At 41.1% G+C, this 26,953-nt stretch overlaps 1 protein-coding gene across 2 annotated transcripts in view; it reads left to right on the forward strand.

Moving 5' to 3' along the window:
- The window catches only part of ptch2 (patched 2), a 60,725-nt gene that overhangs the window by 26,732 nt on the left and 7,040 nt on the right, over window positions 1-26,953 (forward strand). For both annotated transcript variants that reach the window (XM_003220264.4, XM_062978361.1), the window contains exons 3-19: window positions 3,245-3,434; window positions 3,727-3,796; window positions 4,695-4,786; window positions 13,080-13,275; window positions 16,602-16,723; window positions 18,230-18,377; window positions 18,949-19,080; window positions 19,200-19,355; window positions 20,367-20,459; window positions 20,568-20,693; window positions 20,982-21,100; window positions 21,574-21,976; window positions 22,934-23,246; window positions 23,900-24,042; window positions 24,336-24,516; window positions 24,730-25,013; window positions 26,150-26,287. In XM_003220264.4, coding sequence (XP_003220312.2) covers window positions 3,245-3,434; window positions 3,727-3,796; window positions 4,695-4,786; window positions 13,080-13,275; window positions 16,602-16,723; window positions 18,230-18,377; window positions 18,949-19,080; window positions 19,200-19,355; window positions 20,367-20,459; window positions 20,568-20,693; window positions 20,982-21,100; window positions 21,574-21,976; window positions 22,934-23,246; window positions 23,900-24,042; window positions 24,336-24,516; window positions 24,730-25,013; window positions 26,150-26,287 — 2,906 coding nt within the window. The remainder of the gene's footprint in view (window positions 1-3,244; window positions 3,435-3,726; window positions 3,797-4,694; window positions 4,787-13,079; window positions 13,276-16,601; window positions 16,724-18,229; window positions 18,378-18,948; window positions 19,081-19,199; window positions 19,356-20,366; window positions 20,460-20,567; window positions 20,694-20,981; window positions 21,101-21,573; window positions 21,977-22,933; window positions 23,247-23,899; window positions 24,043-24,335; window positions 24,517-24,729; window positions 25,014-26,149; window positions 26,288-26,953) is intronic.

The following is a 26,953-nucleotide window of genomic DNA, read 5'->3' on the forward strand; positions in this document are numbered from 1 at the left end:
CAGACTTTAGAAATATGTTATATGGTTTTTTGTGTGTGTTAGGAGCAACTTGAGAAACTGTAAGTTGCTTTTGGTGTGAGAGAAGTGGCCGTCTGCAAGGACTTTGCCGAGGAGGTGCCCAGATGTTTGAGGTTTTACCATCCTTGTGGGAGGCTTCTCTCATGTTCCCACATGGGGAGCTGGAGCTGACTGAGGGAGCTCACCTGCTCTCCCAGGATTCAAACCACTGACCTGTTGGTCAGCAGTCCTGCCGGCACAAAGGTTTAACCCATTGCGCCACCAGGGGCTCCATGTTACCTAATGCTTTAAACTACAGTTCCCTAGATTCTCCTGAAATGTCACACCTCCCATGTTCCACTTTCTGCTCAGGCTACGGCATGGCATAAAGCCATCTCCTAGAGTTTGTTAATGAGGTATAACCCAGAAAGAGACAGAACAATGATTATCAACACATATATCAAGTTGTGACATTTTGTTTATTTTTAATGGTCTCATTTTCTATTACTAAATTTAAGCATAGTTTTGTTACCTTTTGGATACCAATAAGGCACTTACCTGTCATTGTCTGAGGGGAAAATCTGCTAAAAGAAAATGAAATACATACTTTAACAGAGAGAGCTTTGCACTTAAAACTAAGGAATTTCAGTTTTGGAGTAGATAAGCAAATTCTGTAAATACTTGAGGGTTTGCATGTTTTAAATGGTGATTATTCTATGTATTCATGTATAAGTCTAGAATTTTTTGACAAAAAATAAATCCCAAAAATCTGGGTTGATTTATCTACATGTAAATGTGAGTGAGTTACCTTAACTCTTATAGGGGGGAAATAGAATGATCAAAGTCTAGATGAGGCATCACACCAGAGAAATTATGTGCTTATTTTAGGTTCTCCTAGGATGAACTAAGCTCTTATCTGAGTAGAGTGGCAAAAGGCAAGAGTTTAATCCACCCCAGGAGAACCTAAAATAAGATGTATTTTCAGTTTGCATAGGGTGGTAAAAAAACATTGAGGAAACCTAGGCATGACTTGAAATAAACAAACTGCATTTCTTTAAATATATCCCAGAGTCCTCAGTTATGGTAGATTTCCAAGCTTGTGGAAACCTCTTCACATGAGAATCACTTGAAGGAGGACACTACGGGGTTAACAGATTAACATGTTGCTCATCTTATGACCTGAATCAGGTGCATCGTCAATCATGCTCCTGGATCTTCTGAATGTGTGGACATTGAGGAGATGCTGTTGTGAATGCTGTGCAGCTGTTCACTCACCCTGGCATTGTGGGTGTCTGGGGACTGAGGAAGGGGATTGACTGAGGAAGGGGATAGAAAGGTGACTCTATTCCTTGACAATTCTTTGACACCCCAGTTCTGTGTGAATGGAGACAAAGTCACTGTAGAAAGCGTTTCCATGGTTGGACGCCTCTTGCTTTAAAAACACAGATAGATGACACCTTGATAATTGCTGGACATGAGCCAGAGGCCTGGTGAAGAGAGCAAGGAAATGTCTTGAATCCAAATGGACGGTTGGAAAGGTCCACTTATGGTTTCTGCTTACATCCTAGTAACTATTTGACACTCAACATCAAGGAACTGGTGATTAGTGATGGCTGAGAGTAAGGAAGAAGGCATGGGTTTATTTTGTAGCAAAGCTACTAGCTTGTTTAGGAAGAGATTAGGAACATTTACCTTTGGCACTGTTTGTTCTCAGAAATCAGAGATGTAAACAAACCATTCCCTTCAGGTTTTGTTTTTGACTATATAGTAATTGAATTTATTATTATTATTATTATGGTTCCTGGCACATGATCTTTATGTACTTGGATAACTGCCTTTGTCAGGAGATGAACACAACGTTCTGTGCCAGTAACTGATGGATGTCTCTTCCTCCAGATGATCTGCTTGCAATGTAACAGCAGCTTTTAATTTGGCCTTATTGAATGGTGGAAATGGAGGAATACCACATGGTTCAAGTGATACAATCTGCTGTTGGCATTTTTGTTGCCTTGTGTTGTGTGCTCAGACAATGTCAAAATGGATAAGAATAGAATATGTTTTGTATCATAGGCTTTTGTATCAGTGGTTTTTAGCATTCAGATTTTGAAAAAAGTATATACAGTAGAGTCTCGCTTATCCAACGTAAACAGGCCGGCAGAACGTTGGATAAGCGAATATGTTGGATAATAAGGAGAGATTAAGGAAAAGCCTATTAAACATCAAATTAAGTTATGATTTTACAAATTAAGCACCAAAACATCATGTTATACAACAAATTTGATAGAAAAAGTAGTTCAATACACAGTAATGCTATGTAGTAATTACTGTATTTACAAATTTAGCACCAAAATATCACGATTTATTGAAAACATTGACTACAAAAATGCGTTGGATAATCCAGAATGTTGGATAAGCGAGTGTTGGATAAGTGAGACTCTACTGTACAACTATCTAAAAGTATCTGTTTTAGTTACCTTTTGGCAAAGGGGAGGAAAGATTAATTTCAAATAAAATGCAAATATTATTGAATGACTTTTGGAAGCCTTGGGTTACAAAATTATAATTGGGAATTACTTACTTTTAGTGCATGCTCTGAACTGGCTGTAACTCCTTGTATGTATTGCTCCTTCCTGCCCCAACAGTCACGGAGGATACAGTGGAAGACTTGTGGTTTTCGAAACGCTTCCTATTCGGATATCATACCCTTTGTGCTGGATTTGTTGTGTTTTTTATGGAACTAGAGAAGGGACAGATTGGCAAGTAAGATGACAAAAAAAGACGAAGATGAAGAATGCATTAGCTAAATGTCAGGAAACCGTATATGACTGAGAACTCTGTATCTTTGTATCATAGTTAACTATGTCAGTGCTACTCAAAATGGTGGTCCTATGTTGGTCCACCAACCATCAGCTGTCAATCCCGAGAGAACTTCTAGGAAAGAATGAAAATAATCTGGTATTAGTCCCTAGCACACTTGGAAAAATTGACAGTGTCCCACATCAGGTAGTATAAGAATCATTGAATTAGGAAAAAAGAATGTAGTCTTTCGAGGATAATGCATAGAAGAATTAGGACTGTGCATTGGTGCACTGCTAGGAGGGACAAAAACCATTTTAAATGTGTTAAAGGATGATACAACATCAAACTGGGGTGGTATGAACAGATGCTCAGCCCGAGTTTTCCTTCTCTCATGTGGAGAGATAACAGAGAGTCATTCACTGCAATATTTTTTCCTTTCTCTCTCCAGAGGGCAGCCGTGTCAGCCAAGAGCTTCGGTACACCAAGGAAAAACTAGGAGAAGAATCTCTCTACACGGCACAGATGCTGATACAAACTCCCAAACAAGAAGGAGAAAACATTCTGACCCTGGAAGCCTTGGAAATGCATCTTGAAGCTGCTCTAGCTGCTAGCAAAGTCCAGGTCTTACTCTATGGAAAGTGAGTCTGAAATGCAACCGTACTACTCATAAGACTTCATTGTTATTATTAAAATAGTGTGAAGTTCCTCTTGCTCAGCATTCTTTTTCTACCCAAGGCTAGACTGTGCTTTTAAGCAAGGCATCCAGGTTTTGACTTTCCCTTCATATTTATGTCCAATCTTTGCTATGCAGGGATATAGTGCTTCAGTTTGAGGAATTCATTTACCTGTCAACATGCAGTTTTTGTATTAGCTCTCATATCTGTCTCCACAAAGTCCTCTAATCTTCTGTTTGCCTCCCTTTTCTCTTAGGTCTTGGGATCTCAACAAAATATGCTACAAGTCTGGTGTTCCCATAATTGAGAATGGAATGATTGCACGGGTGAGTTGCCCAGGAAATGTATTTACAGAAAAGACAATCGATAGCAGTAGTAGCCATAGAAATGAAATTGATCAATTCAGAAAATTATCTAACAGCATAAATAATCCCTGTGGAAAAACTGGTTGTCTGGAGAATGAGGTGGGTTCTGGAAAGGATATCTAGGTTGCCATGGGAATCATGTGGAATCTTTTTTTAAAAATGCTGTCACAAAGGGGCATCTCCCCAAACCATTCTTTTGGGTTCAAAAGATCTGGACTTAGATGGCACATGTTCCTTTCTGCTGGGCACCTCATTCTGGTACCAATCACTCCTGTATATCTGTGATAAGAGGTAATTGGGAGGCTTTATCTCCCTTCCTGCCATGTGCTGGGGAAGTAGGAGGAGGAAAGCCCATTTTATCTTCAGCTGCTTTCAGCAGAGCTGCCCTGACCTTTAGTGATAAGGGCTTTGTATTCTGTCTGCTTAGATTGCAAGAGACTGCAGTGCTTGCCTTTGATGCAGTTATCCATGAGAACTTACTGCCACATTTAGTCAGGTTGTTACCCTTCACGGGGAAAGCTTTTTAGGTCTGGATTGGCCCACAGTAGTCCATTTGGCTATAACACACCTTTCATACCTTATGACAATCCATTCGGATTGAGGGCTTGTATTTGGGGTGGAACTCTCTCTTTCCCAAAGTATGTATCTGTTACAAAACATAACAAGACAGAAAGAGAATGGGAGAGGCAAGGTGTGTTTTAATATGCATTGGTTACAATGGAGAAAGAATATTTAGGAGATGTCACACTTGACAGTGATATCAGACGATCACTGGATAGGTCAAAAGAGATAGGAAAATCCAGTAGATTGCAGGATTAGCTTGGGCATGTTCTCTGACTCTTTCTGTTCTCATTCTTAGATGATCGAGAAGCTCTTTCCCTGTGTTATTGTGACTCCACTGGATTGCTTCTGGGATGGTGCTAAGCTGCAGGGGGGCTCTGCTTACCTTCCGTGAGTGCCTGTTTTTGTTTTTTTCTTTTAATGTATTTCTACTGTGATTGCGTTATTTATGCTGTAGTAACGTATGCACCAAGGACAAAGATTGGGAGCTTCCCCACTAATGAAGCTCTAAACTCCTTCTCTGTCTAGAGCAGTGGTTCCCAAACTTTGGACCTCCAGGTATTTTGGATTTCAGCTTCCACAGTTCCTAACAGCTGGTGAGATGGCTGGGATTTCTGGAAGTTGAAGTCCAAAAAACCTGGAGGCCCAAAGGTTGTGAACTACTGGTCTAGAGCCTGTGAAACAGTGCTAAAGAAATCTGGTAGATTAGCTGTCTCTAGCTTGTTTCCCATAGGTCATATTTGTTTGGGCTATGGGAACAGAAAAAATATTATCCTTCTCTTCCCGCTCACTCTAAGCCATTTTGATAGTTTTTCTTTGAGCCACCTTAGGTGGATAAGAGGGCTTTCAGGGTGCAAAAGTATTATTAATGTTTAGCACTTTCCCTAAATACCCAGAATACTTCCCTTGCAGAATTGTAATTAAAGCAGAAAATTATACAAAAGGGAAACATCATCATCAATCTGATCTGAAAGCGGGCTACTGTATGCTGAAGGTCTTGACTTCTGGTGAATTCATGGGTGTATGAGTCCATCCAGGTTTTATTTCTGCAGCATACTAGTTATTGTTCACATCTAGCAAGGAAAACGTGGCAGGAATGTTTGCCTGTGTGTTTACTAGTCATGAGGGTTAGAGAAGGATTCTCATAATGAAAAATCAGCGACTTTTTAAAAGCATTTTTATCAGGAATTCTCTTCAGCTCCAGAATCAGAGTTGGATTAACCCCCATGTGCCTAGCTATTAATATTGGAGGTGGGCCTCTGCCCTTTGGTAATAAATGAATTCCTTTTGAGAAATGTGCAGCTTCCCTGTGCATATGGCTGTGAAACTTTGATCTGATGTTTGAGTTTGTTCCCGTCTTGGCATCTTTGGGAATGGCTCCTTTCCTTATCTGGTACCTGCAGTATATTCGCCCACCCTTCCATGTGCATTCACTAGGATCACTTTTGATGTATAAGGAAGCAGACACACACTTGTCTCAGGTCATTGGTGGAAGATATGAATTGAAGCTTTTCATTAAGAAGACATCGCAGGCTAGAGAGCCATATAAAATTTCCTCCAGAATAGTAGACTACATCAGTACAAGGCTAAGTGTTCATTATCAAAAATGCTTTGTACTAGAAGTGTTCCATATTTTGAAACTCCTCTCCCACAAATTTTGGAATATAAGCATAAACATAATGTGTATCATGGAGATGGGACCTGTATCTAAACACAAAATTCAATTATACACCATGTACACATAGCCTGAAGGTAATTTTATACACAATACTTTTAATAAGTTTGTGCATGAAACAAACTTTGTGTAGTTTTACCACCTGAAAGAAAAGATGTTAGCCATCCATGTGGACAATTTTGGAGGTTGGATCAATTTGGAATTCCAGATGATTTACCTGTATTGCTTTCCATCTCTTTTATCCCAACATGACCTAGGGATAGGCTTGCAATGCCTTCTTATTTTGAAATACTGCTTTAGGAAGTGGCAGTGGGGTGCTGGTGCCATATCCTCTAATCTGCCAAAGCAAAATTTAGGTCTAGATCCATAGTCCCAGCCTTTGCTCCTTTCCCCATTTCTGGACTGGAGGAAAACCTCTTTCTCCTGTTTCCTACCCTTGCCCAGGATTTCTTCTTAGGGGCCAATTGCTTTGTTGTGTTACTCCTACTGCCTTGTAATTATGTTTCTATTAAGGTGTACAGAGTGGGAGATGGCGGGGAGAGGGAGTAAAGACGTGGGGACCAGCCCCTCTGGAGGCACTGGAGGGGAGGGGGCCCAGAACAATAGCCAGCATTCTTTCTGTTTACAAGTGTGTTTGTCCATAAGGGGCCCTGGAGACTTATGCTTTGTCAGCAAACGGCAACACCACGTATTCTCATGCTAATGACACTTTGAAAGCTCCAAGTTGCCCAACAAATGGAATAGTAGCTTTATTCAGCCTGCTGCTGAGAGAAAGGGAACAGTTAGGGAAGGAGGAGAAAATGAATTTTATAAAAACATAAAGAGAGGGAGAGAGGATAATATCAGCCAGGAAAAGAAGTTGGATGCAGTGCTTCTCTTCAAACTCAATAGTAGCCTCTAACCAAGGTGAGGAAACAGTTTATTTCACCCCATTCAGGTTAAACCCTGTGGTTATCCTGTGAATAAAGGAGGAAGGTCATTCTAAATCCCAAAGAATGAGGGAGTTAAAATCGGTCATTGCTATACTTATTTTTAGACTGGGATGGGTGATGGAAAAGAAATTTATAATTCTTTTTTTTTTTTGCCATTTTTGCAAATAAGCCCCCCATATAAGATAATGGGGCTTTAAGAACACATTAAGAGCTGCTTTAAGAGCTGCTCAGCCTCTTGCATAATCCCAGAGAAGGACAATAGGGTTTTCTTTTCAAGCTTTCATAAAAAGTTGTGGTATTTAAGTGTTATGTTCTTGCTCCCTTATTTTCTGCACCCATCCCCTTGGGTTCTGTGTTTGTTTATAATGCCTCCAGTATTGTAGTCTTTGGTCCTCAAAAGTTTCACACATGCACACACACATATCCAAAAGTGTGCTTGTGAATGGCTGGAATGGGGGAGTCTTTTCCCTGATCCAGCTTCCGCTTCAGTTCAGCTGAGGGTCTCTCGCTCTCTCTCTCTCCCCCCCCCCTTCTTTTAACGCAAAGGGAGCGAAAACTTGGGAGAACAAAGGGCAGCAATCTATGGAAAAACAAAAGGGCCCGACTTGGCTCAGTGAAGCAAGAAACAGCAGATAAAAGAAGCTCTCTTTGGGAGCAGGAGCTGGGCTGTTTGGAATGTGGGAATCAAGCAAGAAGGAACCTTCTTGGGACCTTGGGTTTCATGAATGATTGGAGAGTGATTCTGCCCCAAGCATGACAAGACTTTCTCTGCCTGTGCTTTCTTTCTCCCCTGATCTTGGAGTTTTGTTCCCTTCTCTCTCCACCCCCATCCCCTGTATTAAGAAAACAAAATGCTATTACATCAAATAGACCCTGAATTTGCTGCACAGTTCTTGTTGAAAGACAACTCACTGTTTCATCCCGTTTGTTTGTTTGTTTTAGTCCTAACACTTAAATCAGCAAAACAAACAAGCGGGCAAAGAAAATCCTGATACTTATTAATGTCATAGAGTTCCAAACAGAATCTGAGAGGCAATGTTGCTCATCAAGGCTTCCTGGAATTTATTCAGGCCCTGGACAGGAATCAAGCGAAATATTCTCCATTTTACAATAGTTGGGTCACATTATTTAGCAGTACTGCACATCAATCTTCATGAAGTTGCCAACTGATATGACAGAAGCAAAAATGTGTTGAGCATTTTATAAATACATCATTTATTGAGTAACTTGAGATGTGTCTCCAGTTTCCTCAGCTGATATGACATCAAGTGAACTCCTGTGACTTTAACAACATCCTGCTGTGCAGATTTTCACATTACAAAGTAGAGACAAAGGGAAAACCACAACTGTCAATTTCCCTGTCACAGATACATAACTCTAAATCTAATTGTCACTCCCACCTAAAGCAAATCAATCAAATCCTTGGGAACTTGGTAAATCACCAGTTATGTAACTTCTATTGGTTCGGTGGGTTTACATTATTTAGTGATAACAATTGGATTTATCTCAGAAAACTCACATTTCATTACTCCTGAATCTGAATGAACTCGTCTGTATCTGCCTTCACCCCCATAATAATTTAAGTTTAAAAAATGGTGATGGATGTTGCATGCCTTCAAGTTGTTTCCAATTTACGACAGCCTTAAGGAACCTACCGCAGGGTTGTTGTTTTTTTCAAGATTTATTCAGACTTTGCCTGAAGTGAGGGAATGTGACATGCCCACAGTCACCCAGCACATTTCCCTTGGCACCTTTCACACAGCTGTATAAAATCCACATTGAACTGGATTATATGGTAGTGTGGGCTCAGATAATTCAGTTCAAAGCAGATGTTGTGGATTATCTTCCTTGATATTCCAGATTATATGGCTTTGTAGAAGAGCTCATAGTCAAGTTTAAACCCTGGTCTCCAGAGTTGTAACCCAATATTAAAGCTGACTCTTGATTTCTGTGCCTTCTAATCATTTCTGACTCTAAGGAAAACCTATAATGGTGTTGTTGTGGAAATATTCATTCAGAGGTGGTTTGCTTTTTGTCTGAATCTGAGAGAGTGTGTCTTGTCCAAGGTCATCCAGGAAGTTTTCATGCTGAGCAGGGATTTGAATGCTGATTTCTAGGGTCATAGTTGAACACTCATCATACTGGCTCTCACTAACCCTACACCATCATTAACTCACATGCCATTTGGTTTTTCACAGTAACACTTTCAGGACTACGTTAATGGCCAGAATCTGACATTCTTTTGAGGAAAGGGACAAGTCTTTTCTGTGGGTAATTAGGGAAACTCCCATATCTATGAAGACAATTGCCTCTTTGCGGTACAGCCCATCATTTAACATGGTGTTCTCCCTGGGACACATAATTAATTCCGTACCCGCTATCTAAGAACCAATATGGAATTACCTGTTCCAGGGAAACTGGAAGTTGCATCTTGATAAGATTATCTATGTAGTTACAGCAGGTGATTTGCTTCTGTGGGAATTCTTTTCACAACAAATAGGGCAGGTATACACTTTCACAACCAAACATATGGCAGCTTCTTATTAGTGACACATGGAAGTGTAATTCAACCTTCTACTTACATATGTATATTTTTGTCTCACTGTGGAATCTGGTGTTCCCTTTTTCTCTCCACAATACCCAAAGCATTCTCAAGACTTACTACATTCCTTCAGTTAACTATCCCTTAAGTCATTCTATGGCTGGTGGAAAGCAATGGGAATCAGAGAAGCACCAGAATCCATTCATAGAAGCACCTAGATCCATTCTCATAGCCAGACACACCAATGGCATCATTTCCCGAGATCTCCAGAGAATCCCAGTGGATCTTGGTAGAAGATGTCTTCAGTCTGTGTCTGGCTAAGGGAATATACCTAAATTCTTATCTTATCCTCTCAGCTCTTCATTAGCCACAGATTGGTAATTGGGAGTGACTGCTATAATAGCACTGTGATTCTTGGGGTTTGTGACAGGAGCTGCAGCAGAGTTCCATAAGTATGGCCACATAAGATCTTGGCCACAGCCACATGGGGGGAGGGCACACCAGTTTGGGCATACCTATGTACAAATTCACTCGACAAAGTGCTGTGTGCAACAAACAGCACAGTCCTTGTTACAAGCTTTCTTTTTTTTCTTCAGGATTGCTCCATGAATCCTCTTACCACTACATATGACCCTCCTCTTAGGGCATAAACACATACATACATGCAGTTCAGGTCCTAGCAAAGGAGGAAGCTCTGTCCAGCAATCCTTTTGGAGTTAGCACTGCAAACCAGATGCTAAATGAAAGCAGCATGCCTGATCCTGTTATGCATGGGAACAAAGGGGATGAAGCCCTGTCCCTGCACTATGCAAACCCCTCCCACCCTAAATGAATCTTGTGCAGCCAGTCAGGGCAATTAACGCCAGCGTGCTAACATCTTGATAGAGCCAGTGCTGGATTCAATCAGGTCTCTGCAGTATTCCACTGCAGAGGTGGTTTTCCTTTGTCTACCATACATATGTGTCAGAAAATGCACAAGGCATATGATCTCGGCATATCACCTTATAAACATTATGTACATAAGAACAGCCAGATCTGGTTTTTAATGTATTGGTTCAGGGAACTGTCCATCTTTTTACATCTTATTTTACAGCATCTGTATTCTTACTGTTTCTCTGTAGGATCCTCAAAGCTGCAGTCTGCTGGAGCATAGACATACTGTCAAGTTTAGCCTTTGAAATAAGTTCAGAGAAATTCCTAGACTCAAAGAAACCTACATTTCTTGTTGTGTGCTTTCTGATCCTAAAGCAAATCTATCAGGATTTTCTAGGCAAGACTGTTGCTTCTTTCTGAGGTTGAGGGGGTATGAGCTGCACAAGGTCACCCAGTCTGTATTCATGGCCAAGTGGGAATTCAGACTCTGCTCTCTAGAGCAGGGGTCCTCAAACTTTTGAAGTGGAGGGCCGGTTCATGGTCCCTCAGACTCTTGAAGGGCTGAATTATCATTTGAAAAAAAAAAACGAACAAATTCCTATGCACACTCCACATGTCTTATTTGGAGTGCAAAAATCCCCCAACAACAATTATTTATTTTTTTATTTACTACATTTATATCCCACCATCTCTCACCCCGAAGGTGAGTCAGAGCGGCTTACAAGTTGTATGTACATACAATATATTATATTATTAGCATAGCACAATATTAGCATTATATATTACTATATTGTACTATACCACTATATGGTAATATTATTAGTAATATTAAATTTAATATATAATGTATAATTAATATTATATTGTATTATTAATATTATATTGTATGACATAATATTATTAATAATATAATATGTATACACAATATATTATATTACAGTAGAGTCTCACTTATCCAAGCTAAATGGCCCGGCAGAAGCTTGGATAAGTGAATATCTTGGATAATAAGGAGGAATTAAGGAAAAGCCATGGAGCCCCCAGATGGCGTAGTGGACTAAGTGACTTGAAGGTTGGGTTGCTGACCTGAAAGCTGCCAGGTTCGAATCCCACCTGGGGAGAGTGTGGATGAGCTCCCTCTATCAGCTCCAGCTCCATGCGGGGACATGAGAGAAGCCTACCACAAGGATGGTAAAAACATCAAAAAACATCCGGGCGTCCCCTGGGCAACGTCCTTGCAGACGGCCAATTCTCTCACTCCAGAAGCAACTCCGGTTGCTCCTGATACGAAAAAAAAAAAGGAAAAACCTATTAAACATCAAATTAGGTTATGATTTTACAAATTAAGCACCAAAACATCATGTTTTACAACAAATTTGACAGAAAAAGCAGTTCAATACACAGTAATGTTATGTTGTAATTACTGTATTTACGAATTTAGCACCAAAATATCACGATATATTGACTACAAAAATGGCTTGGATAATCCAGAAACTTGGATAAGCGAGGCTTGGATAAATGAGACTCTACTGTATTACTATAGCACAATATTGGTAAATGAAAGAACAATACAATATTTAAAAATAAAAACAATTTTAACCAACATAAACCTATCAGGATTTCAATGGGAAGTGTGGGCCTGCTTCTGGCCAATGAGATAATCAAGTTAAGTAAGATTGTTATTGTTGTGTGCCTTCAAGTCATTTCAGACTTTGGGTGAGTCTAAGTCTAAAACTGAGGGCGGGGGCCAGGTCAATGACCTTAGAGGGCCACATCCGGCCCCCGGGCCTTAGTTTGGGGACCCCTGCTCTAGAGTCATAGTCCATTGCTCAAAACACTATATCATGCTGGCCCTGAGTAACCTGAATGCTGATTTATAAAAATACTTTTATAAAAGTCATCGCTTAGGGGGGAAAAGAGGTATGAAACTCACAACTATTCTGAGATTACCAAAAGAAAATAACAAAAAAAGGAAAGTTAGGATCTTGGCAGAGAAGATATAAGTTCAGAGGAATTCACAGAAAAAGCTGGATTGCAGTTGCATATGAGGCTTTCGTTTCTGGTGTTCTTTTCCCATATTCTTACTCATCAAAGTCAAAATAAATACTGTCTTTGGCACTCATGGCACTTAATTACACACAAGAAAAAGGCTTTTCAGCCAAACATTTGTACCTCACACATACATACACATGCATGCTCAAGCACACACACACACAAATGCCACCAACCTCACTTCTGAGTTACATGTTTTAACAAGCTTTAATGTGGATGAGGGTATACTTTTTTGTAATAGTCTACTATTGGAATTAATAGGAAGAGTTTTCATAGTTCCAGGTCTGTTGCTGGTGTAGAGTTGCTGTCAATGGGGCTGATGTCGATGATGTTGCTGATATAGAGTTGCTGATATGTTTTTGTTTTTTTGTTTTTTGCAAAGGAAATAGTTTAATAGTTTAAAATAAAGTTTTATTATTATTATTATTATTAATGTTCCATCATCATACCCATCACAATGGTGTGCGATTTATGGTAATTCATGACATGTTGCTCTCTTAGTAGCAATGCATGGCATTATGTAGTCCCAATGCACCAGGTACAAATGTGGTCAAAAATATCAATGAGTGATACCCTACATGCCCTATTAACCACAGTGTTCTCTCTCCATAGCGGTCGACGTGATATCCAGTGGACCAACTTAGACCCCATTCAGCTGATGGAGGAGCTGGGTCAGTTTGCCTCACTGGAAGGATTCAAGGAGATGCTGGATAAGGCAGAGGTTGGTCAGGCCTATATGGAGCGGCCTTGCCTTGACCCCTCGGACCCTGAATGTCCTACCAGTGCCCCCAACAGCCAAAGCAAGCAGGTAGGTTTGAGCTAGAGATTTCCCCTACGTTGTGTGAGCATGTGGAGAGAGAGGGAGAAACAGATAGATAAATAGAAGCAGACTAAGGAAATAAGAATTTCTTGCATCTAGCTTCCAATGTGTAGGAGATGCTTCATTTCATTCAGATGGAAAGAAGGAACTTTCTATCATAGACTTCTCCACCTGCAATTAAATTATATGAAATGGGGAGGGGGGAGAGGAATAGTTCTATGATCAGATTTGAGGTAGGGGTTTTTTTTTAGCCCAAAACATCTGAAGGGAACAATTAGACTCAGGAACAGAATATTTAGCTCTTTACCTTATGCTGTTTCCCCCAATTTATAAAGTTCCTGCCCAAGAACCTGCTGTTTGCCCATGTTGAACAGACAGGGAAAAGTCACTGTTGCTTTCAGAAGTGTGAAGGATGGTCACTGGAGATAAGTTCTTTTTGATAAAGGCAGTCAGTTTGCGGAATATGTTGGAACTATAAAACTATATCTTAGTGTAATAGGGATTTTTTTGTAAACCAGGTGAAGGCCATTTTATTTTCCAGAACCTTCCATTGAGGACAGATTTTAAATTATTGTTATTATGTTGTTTCTCTGCTCTTCTTACTGTTTTACAATTGTATTTTATAATCTTTTATTTTGTTGGCTTAATTGTTTCAAACATATTTGTGAGGCGTGGAATTGCCTTCTTATCCTTAACCCAACCTAATTCACTCTCAGTGGAAATTGTGTCTAAATGAACCCAATAGGCCAGAATTTCAGTGGGCAACAATCAACCAGGAGTTTAACAAACAGTTCTTAAATCAGACTACCTAATCAAAAGTTGAATTTTGCTCACCATAGGCAGGATACACATTAAATAACACGACACGTGTTCATATGTATTGTTATGTGCCTTCAAATAATTTCTGACTTATGGTAACAATCCTATCGTGGAGTTTTCTTGGTAATATTTAATCAGAGGAGATCTTCCTCTGAGGCTGGGAGAGTGTTTCTTGACCAACATCTTCCACGAGTCCATGACCAAATAGGGATTTGAACCCAGGTTTCCCAGAATCCAAGTCCAACACTCAAACCACTATGCCACACTTACTTTCCTTTGGACACACAGGCGGATAATTCCAGCTTTTGAAATAGAGAGCTATTTGTGCTACCTCAGAGTGCAGTGGTAGTCTCTTCTGGAGGTTTTTAAGCAGATTCTGAATGGCCATCTGTCAGGATTGCTTTGATTCTGTATCCCTACATGGCAGGGTGCTGGACTGGGTGGGCCTTTGGTCTCTTCTACTTTTAGGATTCTGATTCTCTTGGCTGGACTTTGAAAGGAGAGGAGAGTAGTCTAAAAGATACTATAGAGTTCCTTCAACTGCAAAAATGCCTGAGATTGCTTTTCAAGTAGTGTGTCCTCAAAAGGGCTAGGCTAACTGTGGGGTCCCCCTCCCGCACTTTATTAACTTTGCCCTTGAGTATCCAGGGGTGTGAGGAGGTGTGGAATGCGTGGCACTCGGCCAGGAAGGCATCTGCAGGAGTGAGGGTGCTGGTCCAGACAGACGCAGTGCAAGTGCTGGCCAGCAGGTGGTCATAGCTGGAATGTGTCCCAGAACAGATGGCAGCTTAGAAGTTTTTTGGAGAGCAGAGGGGAATGCAAAGGGCACACACACTACAGCATATATGACCGAGGGCAAGTGCAAGGAGTGGGAGGATGGGGTTGCAGGCATAATTCCTCATTTCCGGGCTTGAAAGCCAGACTGTTACCATTACGCCTATCCAGTTTCTTTTGCTGCCACAACAGGAGCAGGAAGGAGATGTTTTTAGATGTGAGGGAAACACCCTGTGAGAAGCAAGTGCATATCTTCACTCCTGTGTTTATGCACATGCATATGAGTTGGAGCTTATTCTGCAAATTCAGCTTTTTGGCCAACTGGAAAGAGACACTGGATTGCAGTTTAGGATACCAAAATTGTTATCAACATGTTGACTATTATCCTGGCCAGTGCTGCTGCTTATATTTATCTGTTTAGTTGCATAAATGTCATCAAGCTAACCTGAATTCATCCATGTCATAGTGGCCAGGTAGACTTTTGAAAAATTACTATTGTGGCTAGCTGAAAATAAGAGAAATGCTGCTGAGAGATGGACAATGTACATTTAAATATACTATAAAGTGTCTAAAATACTCATTTTTATGTGAGACCCAAATTCAAAGTCTCCATCAGCCATCAAGCTTATAGGAAGGACTTGAGCTAGTCAGTTGTTATCTAATCAGCCTAGCCTACTACTATTTTAGAACCACTTTGGAACAGAAAATGGCTTGGGAAGTTGCCTCATCCTGGTAGACATTGCGCTCTTCCAAGAAGTGTATTATTTTGGTACTTTTTTTGTAAATACTTAGTTATTCCAGAGTCAGTGTCATGCCACTGGATAATAAGTGAGAGCAGAGTAAAGCCTTTCCAGAAAGCATCTTGAGCCTTTGATATTATTTAACTGGCAGAATATCCACCATTATGACAGCTTGACTGTTTGCAGAAGTGTCTTTGTGTCTATCAGGTATTTGTCAGCAAAATATTGGCCATATGGGGTTATAGTTGGAAGGTAGATCTAGTATATACATTGGTACTGCTCCTAAGTACCTATTTGAAGTATTGACCTAAAATTGAATGGCAATTTCCATTTACTGTAAAGGGGATAATAAAGAGCTACATTCAGTGCTAATATTAACTTGTGGCCTAAAGCTGCCCCCTGCTCCTGATGAACCCAGCCATTAAGGATCAAATCTCCTCTACTTTCATAGCACCTAAGATCTGCATTTTTAATAATGTCTGGAAAACTGTTAGGAGATATCATAGAAACCTGGGAGCAATAGTTTGTTTATAGGGGAAGGATCATTCAGTATCACTCTTGATGTACAGTCCCCGTGACCTTTTCTTCCAAATTTATTTTCACACAATAGTCAGGAAATGAGTCTTCTCAATCTTAAGCCCACTATAGTATACCGTGTCTCATACTTCCTGCCCTTCCCTCCCCGATTTTACATGTGACATTTACCAAGAAACAACGTTTTGTGTTAATTTTTGATCATAGCTACCATAGGTTTTGTTTTATTCGTCAGCTAGTCTAGATCTTTAGTAAAATAATTTTCTGTTAATGGTTATGATAAATTTACATACAACAAGAGCCAAGAGGCAGGGGATACGTAGAGATATCTTTGTAGGAGATGGGGATGGGACTATAGTGCAATCTTCAATCCCAGTCTAAAATGCCTGTGTTCGTGTTCTAAGTTAATGCTGCTGTCTGACAATCACTTCTTAATGCACCTACCAGGAACCAGACATCCCTTCTGAGCTCACCGGTGGCTGCCATGGCTTCTCCAAAAAATATATGCACTGGCAAGAGGAGTTAATTTTAGGTGCCACAGCAAAGGACTCCCAGGGCAAACTACAGAGGTAAGTATGTGTTTGCATGTCTGTCTGTCCATGATGTCAATAGAAGGTCTCTGATCAGGAATTGCATTATTTCTGAAAGTAGACAGCTTTTCTTTGCAAGTGATGCTAATGGGATGGTCAGTGAGGTGGTCAGTGGGGTTAAGTCAAAGTCATACACTTTACATTTCAATTGGGAGGGCAATTAGGAAAGCAAGATAAGGCATGGTTGTTGGAAGCAGATTGGACTCTTAACCCTATTCCTCGCATAGTTGCAGATTGTAATAATCTGCCTTCCTAGACCAGCTTGTAAATTGATGGCATGGAGAATTTTGTCCATGATTTGACCCCAGTAGCAACTGGCAGACATTCCTGAGCCATGGAATTTGTAATGATCCCTGAGCTTTTGGCAGCTGTCCTCAATTTTGCCTCCGCTGACCCCAGCCCCTTCCAGCTGATGCGGACACCGTCTTGCAGCATAGACACTTGCTTGTACCAATCCACAGCCCAGAGGCGCTCAAATGCACCTAAATTACTCCACACCTAGATGCTGGCTATGGACACATAAACACTATACTTAATACTGTGTCTCATGATGGTTCCACAGCCTTCTGATCTGCAGATTCACACTATTTTGATGTAATGTAGCATACATTACATGGATATTTTCTTACACCACAAAGTTTTTCCCAGAAGGGAATTCTTTGGAATGAATGTGCCCCTGAAACCTCCTTCTCTAGACATGACAAAAGGTTGCCAAAATAGGGAGAGAACTGGAAACAAAAACTGGAATGATGGTGATAATAATGATAATATAGGTCCTAGGTCTCCTTTTAAAATACCTTGCAAGGGAAGCTGCTAGAAAATGGCAGAAGAGATGTTTGCACTCTTAATGCTGAAAGCCTCATGTGCATATATGAAATATGTTTGACTCTTATGGAGGTGCATTTATAGCAAGTTTTGATTCTTTCCATGCATTTTTGGAATGCATAAATGTAAAAGCTTTCTCTTTAAGACACAGAGATATAGCTTCCCATGCTGACAGTGAGCCAAGTGCACATTGCCACAAACACAAATCACATGTCCATTAACAATCAAAGGCATGTTAGCAGAGCCCCCCCCCCCCCTTCCTGGTTGCTATGTTTGGAGATTTATCCAGTGGTTTGTTTTCCACAGAGCATGATTCATATATGTTTTGTGTAGACATTTATATGGGGGTGGTCATGGGGCAGCTGCTTGGGCTGAAGGAATTACAGATGGAAACATGTGTGCCAAGTCCAAATTGGGGCTTATTGTGAGAAGAAAGCTGGCCTCTTTCTCAAGTGGCCATGAATAGGTTGATGGGACCTAAAGCAGCTCTGAGAAATATGTAGCACTCATTACTTTGTTGGACTTTAGCTCCAGTCAGCATAGCCAGTGGTGAGGTATGATAGGGATTTCACAATGTCTGAAGGACTGCAGGACTCCCTCCTCTTGCTTAGATCCAAAGGACTTGTGCCTCCTTGCCTGACCCAGCTTCTCTTTCTGTAGAGCTGAAGCCCTACAAAGCATGTTCCTGCTAATGAGCCCACGGCAGCTCTTTGAGCACTATCGGGATGACTATGAGATTCATGACATCAACTGGAGTGAGGAGAAGGCAACTGCTTTGCTGGAGGCTTGGCAGCGGGAATTTGTTGAGGTGAGGTGGGAAGAGAGGTGTAGCACTGGTGCAAAGGTTTGGGGGCTATTAGAAGCAAACACAGTGCCTGTAGGTATAGGTAAAGAGGCACAAATGCATTTGCAAAAGGCTGAAATGGTGAGTATGGAAAGTGTCCAGAGAGTTGCAGCAATGCATGTGGATCCGAGCTGATAGGCACTGCATGCCAGTATGCATTTAAAAATGTACATTATTATCTGTAGATTCATAAAAGGATCTGATGTATTTGAGTAGGCTTTATGGCATGATATAAGTAGACATTAATGGCATGTTGGATGGGATGAAAGCTTTGGAATGACCAAAGGTAGATCCTATCCTTTAGATCTTTCACATCCTGCTGATGCATGAGAATGGATTCAGTGCTTGTTAGAAACAGATTCCTTCACTGTGCAACACATGCTTAATCAAAAACCAGATTTCCCATGTTATGAGTAAAGCAGTCATGTAAATGAATGCTTTGCATGAATCTGGATGACTAGGATCCTGCTATGAATGAAGCCACTGAGTTAGCTGTCTTTGTCTCCTAATATTTCACCATTTTGTGTCTTTCCAGTTGGCCCAGGAATCCCTGCCTGCAAATTCCTCCCAGGCCATACATGCTTTCTCCACCACCACACTCAATGATATCATGAAATCCTTCTCAGATGTGAGTGCCATCCGTGTGGCTGGCGGATACCTGCTGATGGTATGTAGTAGTTTCCTTCCATGGACTTTGCTGCCCCTGATCCTTTCCTGCCTGCTGAAGACCAGCGTGAAGTATTTCTACCCTTCTCGGCATTAATTATCACTTTCATCTTCTTCCAGCTGGCATATGCCTGTGTCACCATGCTGCGCTGGGACTGCTCCAAATCACAGGGTGCTGTTGGCTTGGCTGGGGTTCTTCTAGTTGCCCTTTCAGTGGCAGCAGGACTTGGATTCTGTTCCTTGCTGGGAATCTCATTCAATGCAGCCACCACCCAGGTATGTTGCATTTTGGTGAGGTCCACCTTCCTTCATGCCAACCTTTGCCACACTTCAATCCTTGTCAGAGAGGTGGGACAGCACATGAAAGACAAACTGCCACATTATACAGCACTACAAGTAATGTAATGCCACTGGTTCCATGGCCATATTTATCCAGTTTTCAGTCAAAGACTTTTGGAAGGTTGGGGTTTTTTTGAGGGGGGGGGGAAGCAAAACTGCCATGCTTGCAAGCTATGTTCTTGCATTTGGAACTACCTTGTAAGGAGAGGTGGAATCAGTCCAAAATTGGGTCAGAAAAGAAATTTTAAAAAATCTTTATGGTTTAGAAACCTGTGGGGGCTACAAAAATGGAATTTGGTGACTATGTGTGAACTGTACCTACCCAAGTGCTACCCGTTTCTGAAAAATCAGAATAACCCAATAACTCAGATTTCTTTTTACAGCTAAATTGAGACTATAGGTGATTCCATTGCCTTAGCATGTGATTAGAGAATGCTATATTGTAAAAAGCACTTTCTTGTTGTCTCGTGGATTCTCTGAGGCCCAAGAAGGCTACTTTGCTATATTTGCTACTTTCCCATTTCAATGTGCCTGAAGCAATAAAAGACAATTGTAGAACAGCTAAGTTTTGTGGAACCTGGACAGATTGCGATCAAAAGAGGAATTGAAGTTAAAAATTCTTATATAGGTTTGGGCAACATTATTACCTTTCCTCAAAAGATAAAACAAACATTTGACGCCAGAATTAAGACAGTGTCATCACTAACCATTCTTATTAGGAGATGGTATTCCACAACTAGGTGCCACAGAAGCCCCTTTCCCAAATTTTATGCAGTATAAGATATAGAGGAGGGTCTCTCTAGCAGATCTGAATCCTTGGATATGTATAGGTAGAGGCATACCTGCAAGATACCAAGCCTTTTAGGGTTTTAAATGTCATTCCAGCAATTTGAATTCAGATAAGCAGAGTATTTATGTATTTATGTATTTCCCTTCGTATCTAAACAGGTTTTGCCTTTCCTTGCACTGGGCATTGGTGTGGATGACATGTTCTTACTGGCTCATGCTTTCACCGAGACCAGCCAACATGTCCCCATCAAGGTGAGACTATGTACCTATTTTGTATAATTCACTGAGTTTCTTTGTACTCTCAGTGCATACTCTTTCATTCTGTGCTCATTTTTTCTCCTTTGCACTTGTCCAAAACAGGAGCGGACTGGTGAATGCCTCCGGCGCAGTGGCACTAGTGTAGCGCTTACCTCTGTCAATAACATGATAGCCTTCTTCATGGCTGCCCTTGTGCCTATACCAGCTCTCCGTGCCTTCTCTCTGCAGGTAAGCCATTCTGTTTTCAGCTCTCCAAGGCAGGTGTGCCTTTGAACCCAATGCTTGCGCCCATGATTTTACCTTACTGATCAAAACCAAATAACATCTTTCAGCCCAAAGTCCAGATTTATTTACAGCAAAATTCTCAGGAGCTATCTTCTAGTGTTGGCCAAAGACAGAAAGTTGGGACAAAGTGTGGGTGGGACTCAGTGAATCTGAAGGGGCACTGGCCAGATGGTTCAAGCTCTTCAATGTGTCTCAATTCCTCTTTTGTTTTTCTTATCTCCACTGCTGCAGGCTGCTGTTGTAGTTGTTTTTAACTTTGCCATGGTACTCTTCATCTTTCCTGCCATCCTGAGCTTGGACCTTCACCGACGTGAAAATAAGCGGCTTGACATTTTGTGCTGCTTCTACAGGTACTGTCTTTTGAAGAGAGAAAATCCCATATATCAGCCCTTCTGTAGCGGCATTCCTGCTCTCTCCAGGGCAAAGCTGGGCAATCGATCAAATCTCCTGAGAGAGGGAAGCAATGTTATGGATGGCAGCTGTGGTTTGGGAAAGTCATTAGGCAAAACAACAGGGGATCCATTGAAGCTGCAAGGGGAGAAAATGCTCAAGGCACCAAAACACAGGTGCACAATCAGTAACAGTATTTCAGGAAAATATTTATTTCATAAGACTAAACTTCATCCCTAAAAACAAATCAAGATATGAATAGAGCCAGCATGCTTGGAAACAACTGTTAGATGTCCTAGACATCTAGACTTTTTTTTGATAGCAACAACAAAGTGTAGGATCTGAACTAGAAAGTGAACCTCTTGCAATATGCTTCTTAAGGTAGGACTGACTTCGGCAGTTTAAGAAACTGTGTCTTTTTGTGTATCCATAGCCTCTGCTCCTCCCGCGTCATCCAGATCCAGCCTCAAGAATATGCTGATGCAAATGATAACCATACTGTACCTCCTTATCCACATGGCCATCCAGCATTGGCCACCAGCACCCGTATCACGACTACAGTGCAAGCCTTCACACAGTGTGACCCTTCTGGCTGCCACGTGGTCACCATCTTACCTCCCACACAGCATGTCTTCACCACGCCTTCTGCGCTCATACCTGCTAACCCTCTCGGCTCACAGATCTTCACTCCTGCAAGCTCAACCCGGGATCTTCTGGCACAAATGGATGAGGGCAAAGGTGCCCAGGATTGTGTGCCATTTCCTTTTTGTCAATGGAACTTCTCCAACTTTGCTCGGGACAAATATGCACCCATTCTTCTGCAGAACCAAACTAAGGTAGGTGGAAAAGAACCTTTTTGGAGGGTTTGGGTAGCATGAAGGAGAAAGAAGAGAGTGATACTTGGAGTAGCAAGTCTGTGATTTGGGCATGGTTAGTCAGGGGATCCAAGGCTTCCTGACATTCTTAGCCAATTGTGACTGTGTTTCTGTTCATATTCTCTCATGGGCCTTTTTTCAGAATGGAGCTGGCCATATAGTGCTTGGTTTTCAGCAGCTGAGGAACTGGAAAAAGCAAGAGATGGGGCAGTTCAACTGAGCTTGCTCCCTTTCTCTCTTTTTGCTTTCTGGACCTTCGCATCAAAGATCTTTCTTCCCACTCTTTTGTTCTAGTCCACTCTGCTCTGTACTAATTTGTGCCTTGTTCAGACACAAAGCCAAGGGCTCCCTCACGTCCTAGAAAGTGTTTTGCTTTCCCCTCCCCTTTCTCTTCCAGTCCACAGTTGGAGGAGATAGGGGTTTTAACCATTAAGAGCTTTTGTTTCTGCATCTTTTATTTGCAAGTTGATGGAATCTCAATGAACCTAGAGAGCTAATACCTTCCCTTTCTTCTATTACCCTTGTGTTCTCCTAGCCAGCAGGATGGGTTTTTTTCCCCTGAGAATAGTGAACAGAGATTTAGAGAGTATGTTGGTTGATTTTGCACCTCAGGGTTACAAGCAAAACTCCTGAAAATTTTACAAGAGACTTAGCCTGGACATTAAAAGAGATATGCACATTCACTAAGAATGAATAAATGCATTAACGCTAACACTGAGCCTGTGATTAAGTCTCTATGCAGTGCTGTATATATCTAGTCAGAAGTGATTCCCATTTATTTTAAGGACATTCAGTCCTTGTAAGGGATCCCAAAATAGTTCCAAGTAAGCAAGCAGAACCAGGAGATCCAGTACTTTATAAAATCCAACATGTTGTCCAAGTGAAACCATGCTGACACCTTGTTTCCTGCATTTTCAGGGAATTGTGGTAGCCCTCTTCCTGGCGCTGCTGGGTCTGAGCCTCTACGGTACAACCAAAGTACATGATGGACTTTACCTGACAGATATTGTTCCACGAGGTACAAAGGAGCATGACTTCATTTCAGCCCAATTCAAGTACTTCTCTTTTTACAACATGTTTGTGGTGACCAAGGGTGGCTTTGACTACCCCAACTCCCAGAAGGCCCTCTATGGGCTGCACCAAGCCTTCGATGCCATCCAGTATGTTGTACGTGATGAGAAGCACCAGTTGCCTAAAATGTGGCTGCACTACTTCCAGGATTGGCTGCAAGGTGAGTGAAGGGCTCTTTGCCAGTTCTCTTCACTGGCCTTCACTTTCCTTCTATAAAGAATTGGAATGGGATGCCATCCAGGTTTCAGGACAGGATGCTCTTGTTGTGAACTTGCCGGTAGCTGAGGGACACTCATTCAGTCAGCCAATTCCATACCTCTATTTGACAAGCACTTTGTGTTCCAGGCTGCTATTGAACATTCCCGTTCTAGGCAACTTCTTCTCGTGTAGGCAGTTTTTATATCTTGCCATCATGTTTTCTGTTTTCATGCATATAGCTGTGGTGGGTATTCCTAATGAGCAACATGCATACACATTCAGGTTTCCTTCTGTCTTATTTAAGTGATATATTTTTCCTTGGGGTAGGCCCAAACTCTAAAGTTAGCGTAGCTATCTGAAATGATATTACTGTTCTAAACCACAAGTCATAGAGACCACAAAGGCCATCCAACCCAAGTTCATCAGGCAGGAACACACATAACAAAACAATGGTAATGTAGACTCTTTTTAAAAACACCAAAGAAGGAGACTTCACCACACTTTGAGGCAAAATATTCCACTTTTACCATCAGAAAGTTCTTCCTAATGAATTGAGGAAGAATTTACTTTTGTTCTTAAGGCACAGATGGCACAATGTACATACTCTGCCCTCAGGTCTCCAGGCAGCCTTTGACCAGGACTGGGAAGCTGGACTCATCACTAGAGAGAATTACCGCAATGGGTCAGAGGATGGTGCCCTGGCCTACAAGCTCCTCATCCAGACAGGCAACAAGAAGGAACCTTTCAATCTTAATCAAGTAAGTGTGGATGTCCAAGCCAAAGTGGTGTTGGAAGGGAGGAGAGGGAGAAAAACAATGTCCTGAGAATTATGTGTAAAGAGAGTCCATGAGGGAACCCTCATTAAAAATGGATTGCAGTACAGAGAGAGAAGGGATTTGGGGTCTCATTGGAAACTGAAATTTGGAAGGATGCAGGAAATCCTCCTGATTTTGGAAAAGGCGAACCACTCCCTAGAAAGGATGCCTATATGCTTGCACCTGTGTGGGAGCATTAGCCAAAGACCTCTCTCACTCTTCTTTTTGCCCCACAGCTGACCACTCGCCGCCTGGTGGATGAGAATGGGATAATTCCCCCTGATATCTTCTACATCTGCTTGACAGTGTGGGTGAGCAACGACCCCCTTGGTTTTGCTGCCTCCCAGGCCAACTTCTATCCTCCGCCCCCAGAATGGATCCATGACAAGTATGATGCCACCGGCGAGAACCTTCGAAGTGAGTGCAAGCTTAAACCACATTCCTGTTCTGCCTTTCAGTGCATCATTTCAGTCCTATTCTCCCATTCTGTGGTTCTTCCACATCTTTGCCATAGTTACAGGCTGTGCCTAAATGGGTGAGAATATAGCTAAATGGGACAGTTTGCTTTGGGTCCTAAAAGAGTGGGGGCAGGAGGTCACTGGACCTGACGGAATCCTCTCTTTTTGACAGTCCCGGTTGCACAGCCCCTGGAGTTTGCTCAGTTCCCCTTCTACCTCAATGGACTGCGGCAGACTTCGGACTTTGTGGCAGCGATTGAGAGTGTGCGTGCCATCTGTGATGAGGTGGCCCAGATGCATGGCGTGCTCAGCTACCCTAGTGGCTATCCTTTCCTCTTTTGGGAGCAATATATTGGCCTCCGCCACTGGCTTTTACAGGCCATCAGCATTGTGTTGGTTTGCACTTTCCTGGTGTGCACTCTGTTGCTACTCAACCCTTGGACCGCTAGTATCATTGTGAGTATTTTTTACAAATAACAGAGTACATAACATTAATAGTGGTGTCAATTTACATCTTATATAATGTTAACATCCTGACATTATACAAAAAGTCCATATAGTTATCAAATACCATTTGTCTTTATATAATTAACATAGGTATAATTTAGATTTTAAAACATGAGAATGAAGACCAGTTTGTATGAAGGGTTTTTTTTTAAGAATGCAGAATGTCCGTAGAAATGTATATTCACAATTGACAGATATTTAAAAATGTATGGATTATATAGTGCATGCCAGGAGGAATTTAGATTGCTCATAACTTCCTGCTGTAGATGCACAGAGTATCAAAGGTACATCTGCTGCCATATACAATTTAAAACAGAAAGGTATCTTTGGAGCAAAAAGTAAACATTTTTTTGTTTGCTGTTGTTTCTCTCCATGGTGCTGAAGGAGTTAAGGTCATGTGTAACTTGCACAGAAACCAATCTGCAAATATTTTTTGCATTTGTGTTTTAAACACCCCTTTGCTCCACAACAATTCAATATAAAATATCCTTTGCTACTTGGTTGTATTTTTTCTTAATTCAGAAATTACACTCATCTGCTTGTAGAACTTGAATGTCTTCTTATAAAGATTAGCAATGGGTTATTAATTAATTAAGTGCCAGCTCAATACCTTTAAGTTTATGATCCTTGCACTATTGTCATAATATATTTTTGGCTGTTAACATTTATCATTGACCAATGAAAATTATACTTAATAACGAAAGTAACTGTCAACAGTGCAAAATCCAAATTCTGTCTTAAAGATAGGCACAAACTTAGATACACTGAATGATTTCTTCTTTCTATATGAGATCCTTTTATTTTGTTAACTTATCAAGTGGCAGAGGAAAAAAAATGCAGGGCCTTTAGGGGGTTTGTATGTGTAAACACAGTAGTGGAGTAAAAGAAACGGTTCTGTAAATGAGAGAAGGAGAGATAAAGAGAATTAGGCTTGTGTCAAGATCCTAAATATTTATTTACCACACAATGTTTTAAAGAATATTCTGCTTTCTGACTTTGTAAACAACTTTTGCTATAACCATGCTCAGCACTATGGCTTCTGCAGAAGGGTATTAATGTTTTCTTCTTCTTTTTTTCTAATCCAGGTATTTGTTCTGGCGATGATGACAGTTGAGCTCTTTGGGATCATGGGCCTGATGGGCATCAAACTGAGTGCCATTCCTGTGGTCATCCTTATTGCGTCAGTGGGCATTGGTGTGGAATTCACTGTACACGTAGCTCTGGTAAGTGAAAGACCTCTTGGAGTTTGCAGCTCATGAATGAATCGCTTGCATAAAAAAGGAGGAAAGATCAATCCACAAATATCTGGCAGCATATTTAAAACTCTGTACAAACCAAAAAGGGGAGGCCACGATCCTTGAATTTGCAAGGACTGCCACTCTGCTACATCAACATCATACTCCTAATGGATTTTTCCCTGTCTCTCTTTCCTTTCTTTTTAACTTATCTTTCTTTTCCTTTCCTCTATTCTTTTTTCTCTTCTTTTAAAATATCATCATAGGCAAATCAATAAAGGGAAAGTTCTAACTATAAATGGTTTGGTAGGTAAGGTGCAGGGAAGTGAGGGGAATGGTGACGAGATGGAACCATGGGAAATGAAGGCTTCTTTTGATGTGTTATCAAAAAGAAAAAGGTCCAACACTCAAACCATGCTGGGTTTTCATTTTTTTTAATTGTCTTGATGGTACACACAGAAGTATTTTAGTTGTCTGTGTTATCATTGAGCTATCAGGAGTTGATCAATAGTGATGGCAGAACCAGTGAATTCTGGATATGTATTTAAAGGGATGTGTTACTTCCTAGCATTTTATTAAATACAAAACCCAAGGTTCTTCTGGATTAATTAAGTGTAAACATAAGGACATAACTGTGTGAACTATGAAAAGCCA

The sequence above is a fragment of the Anolis carolinensis genome, chromosome 4, assembly GCF_035594765.1.
Source record: "Anolis carolinensis isolate JA03-04 chromosome 4, rAnoCar3.1.pri, whole genome shotgun sequence".
Classification (NCBI taxonomy): domain Eukaryota; kingdom Metazoa; phylum Chordata; class Lepidosauria; order Squamata; family Dactyloidae; genus Anolis; species Anolis carolinensis.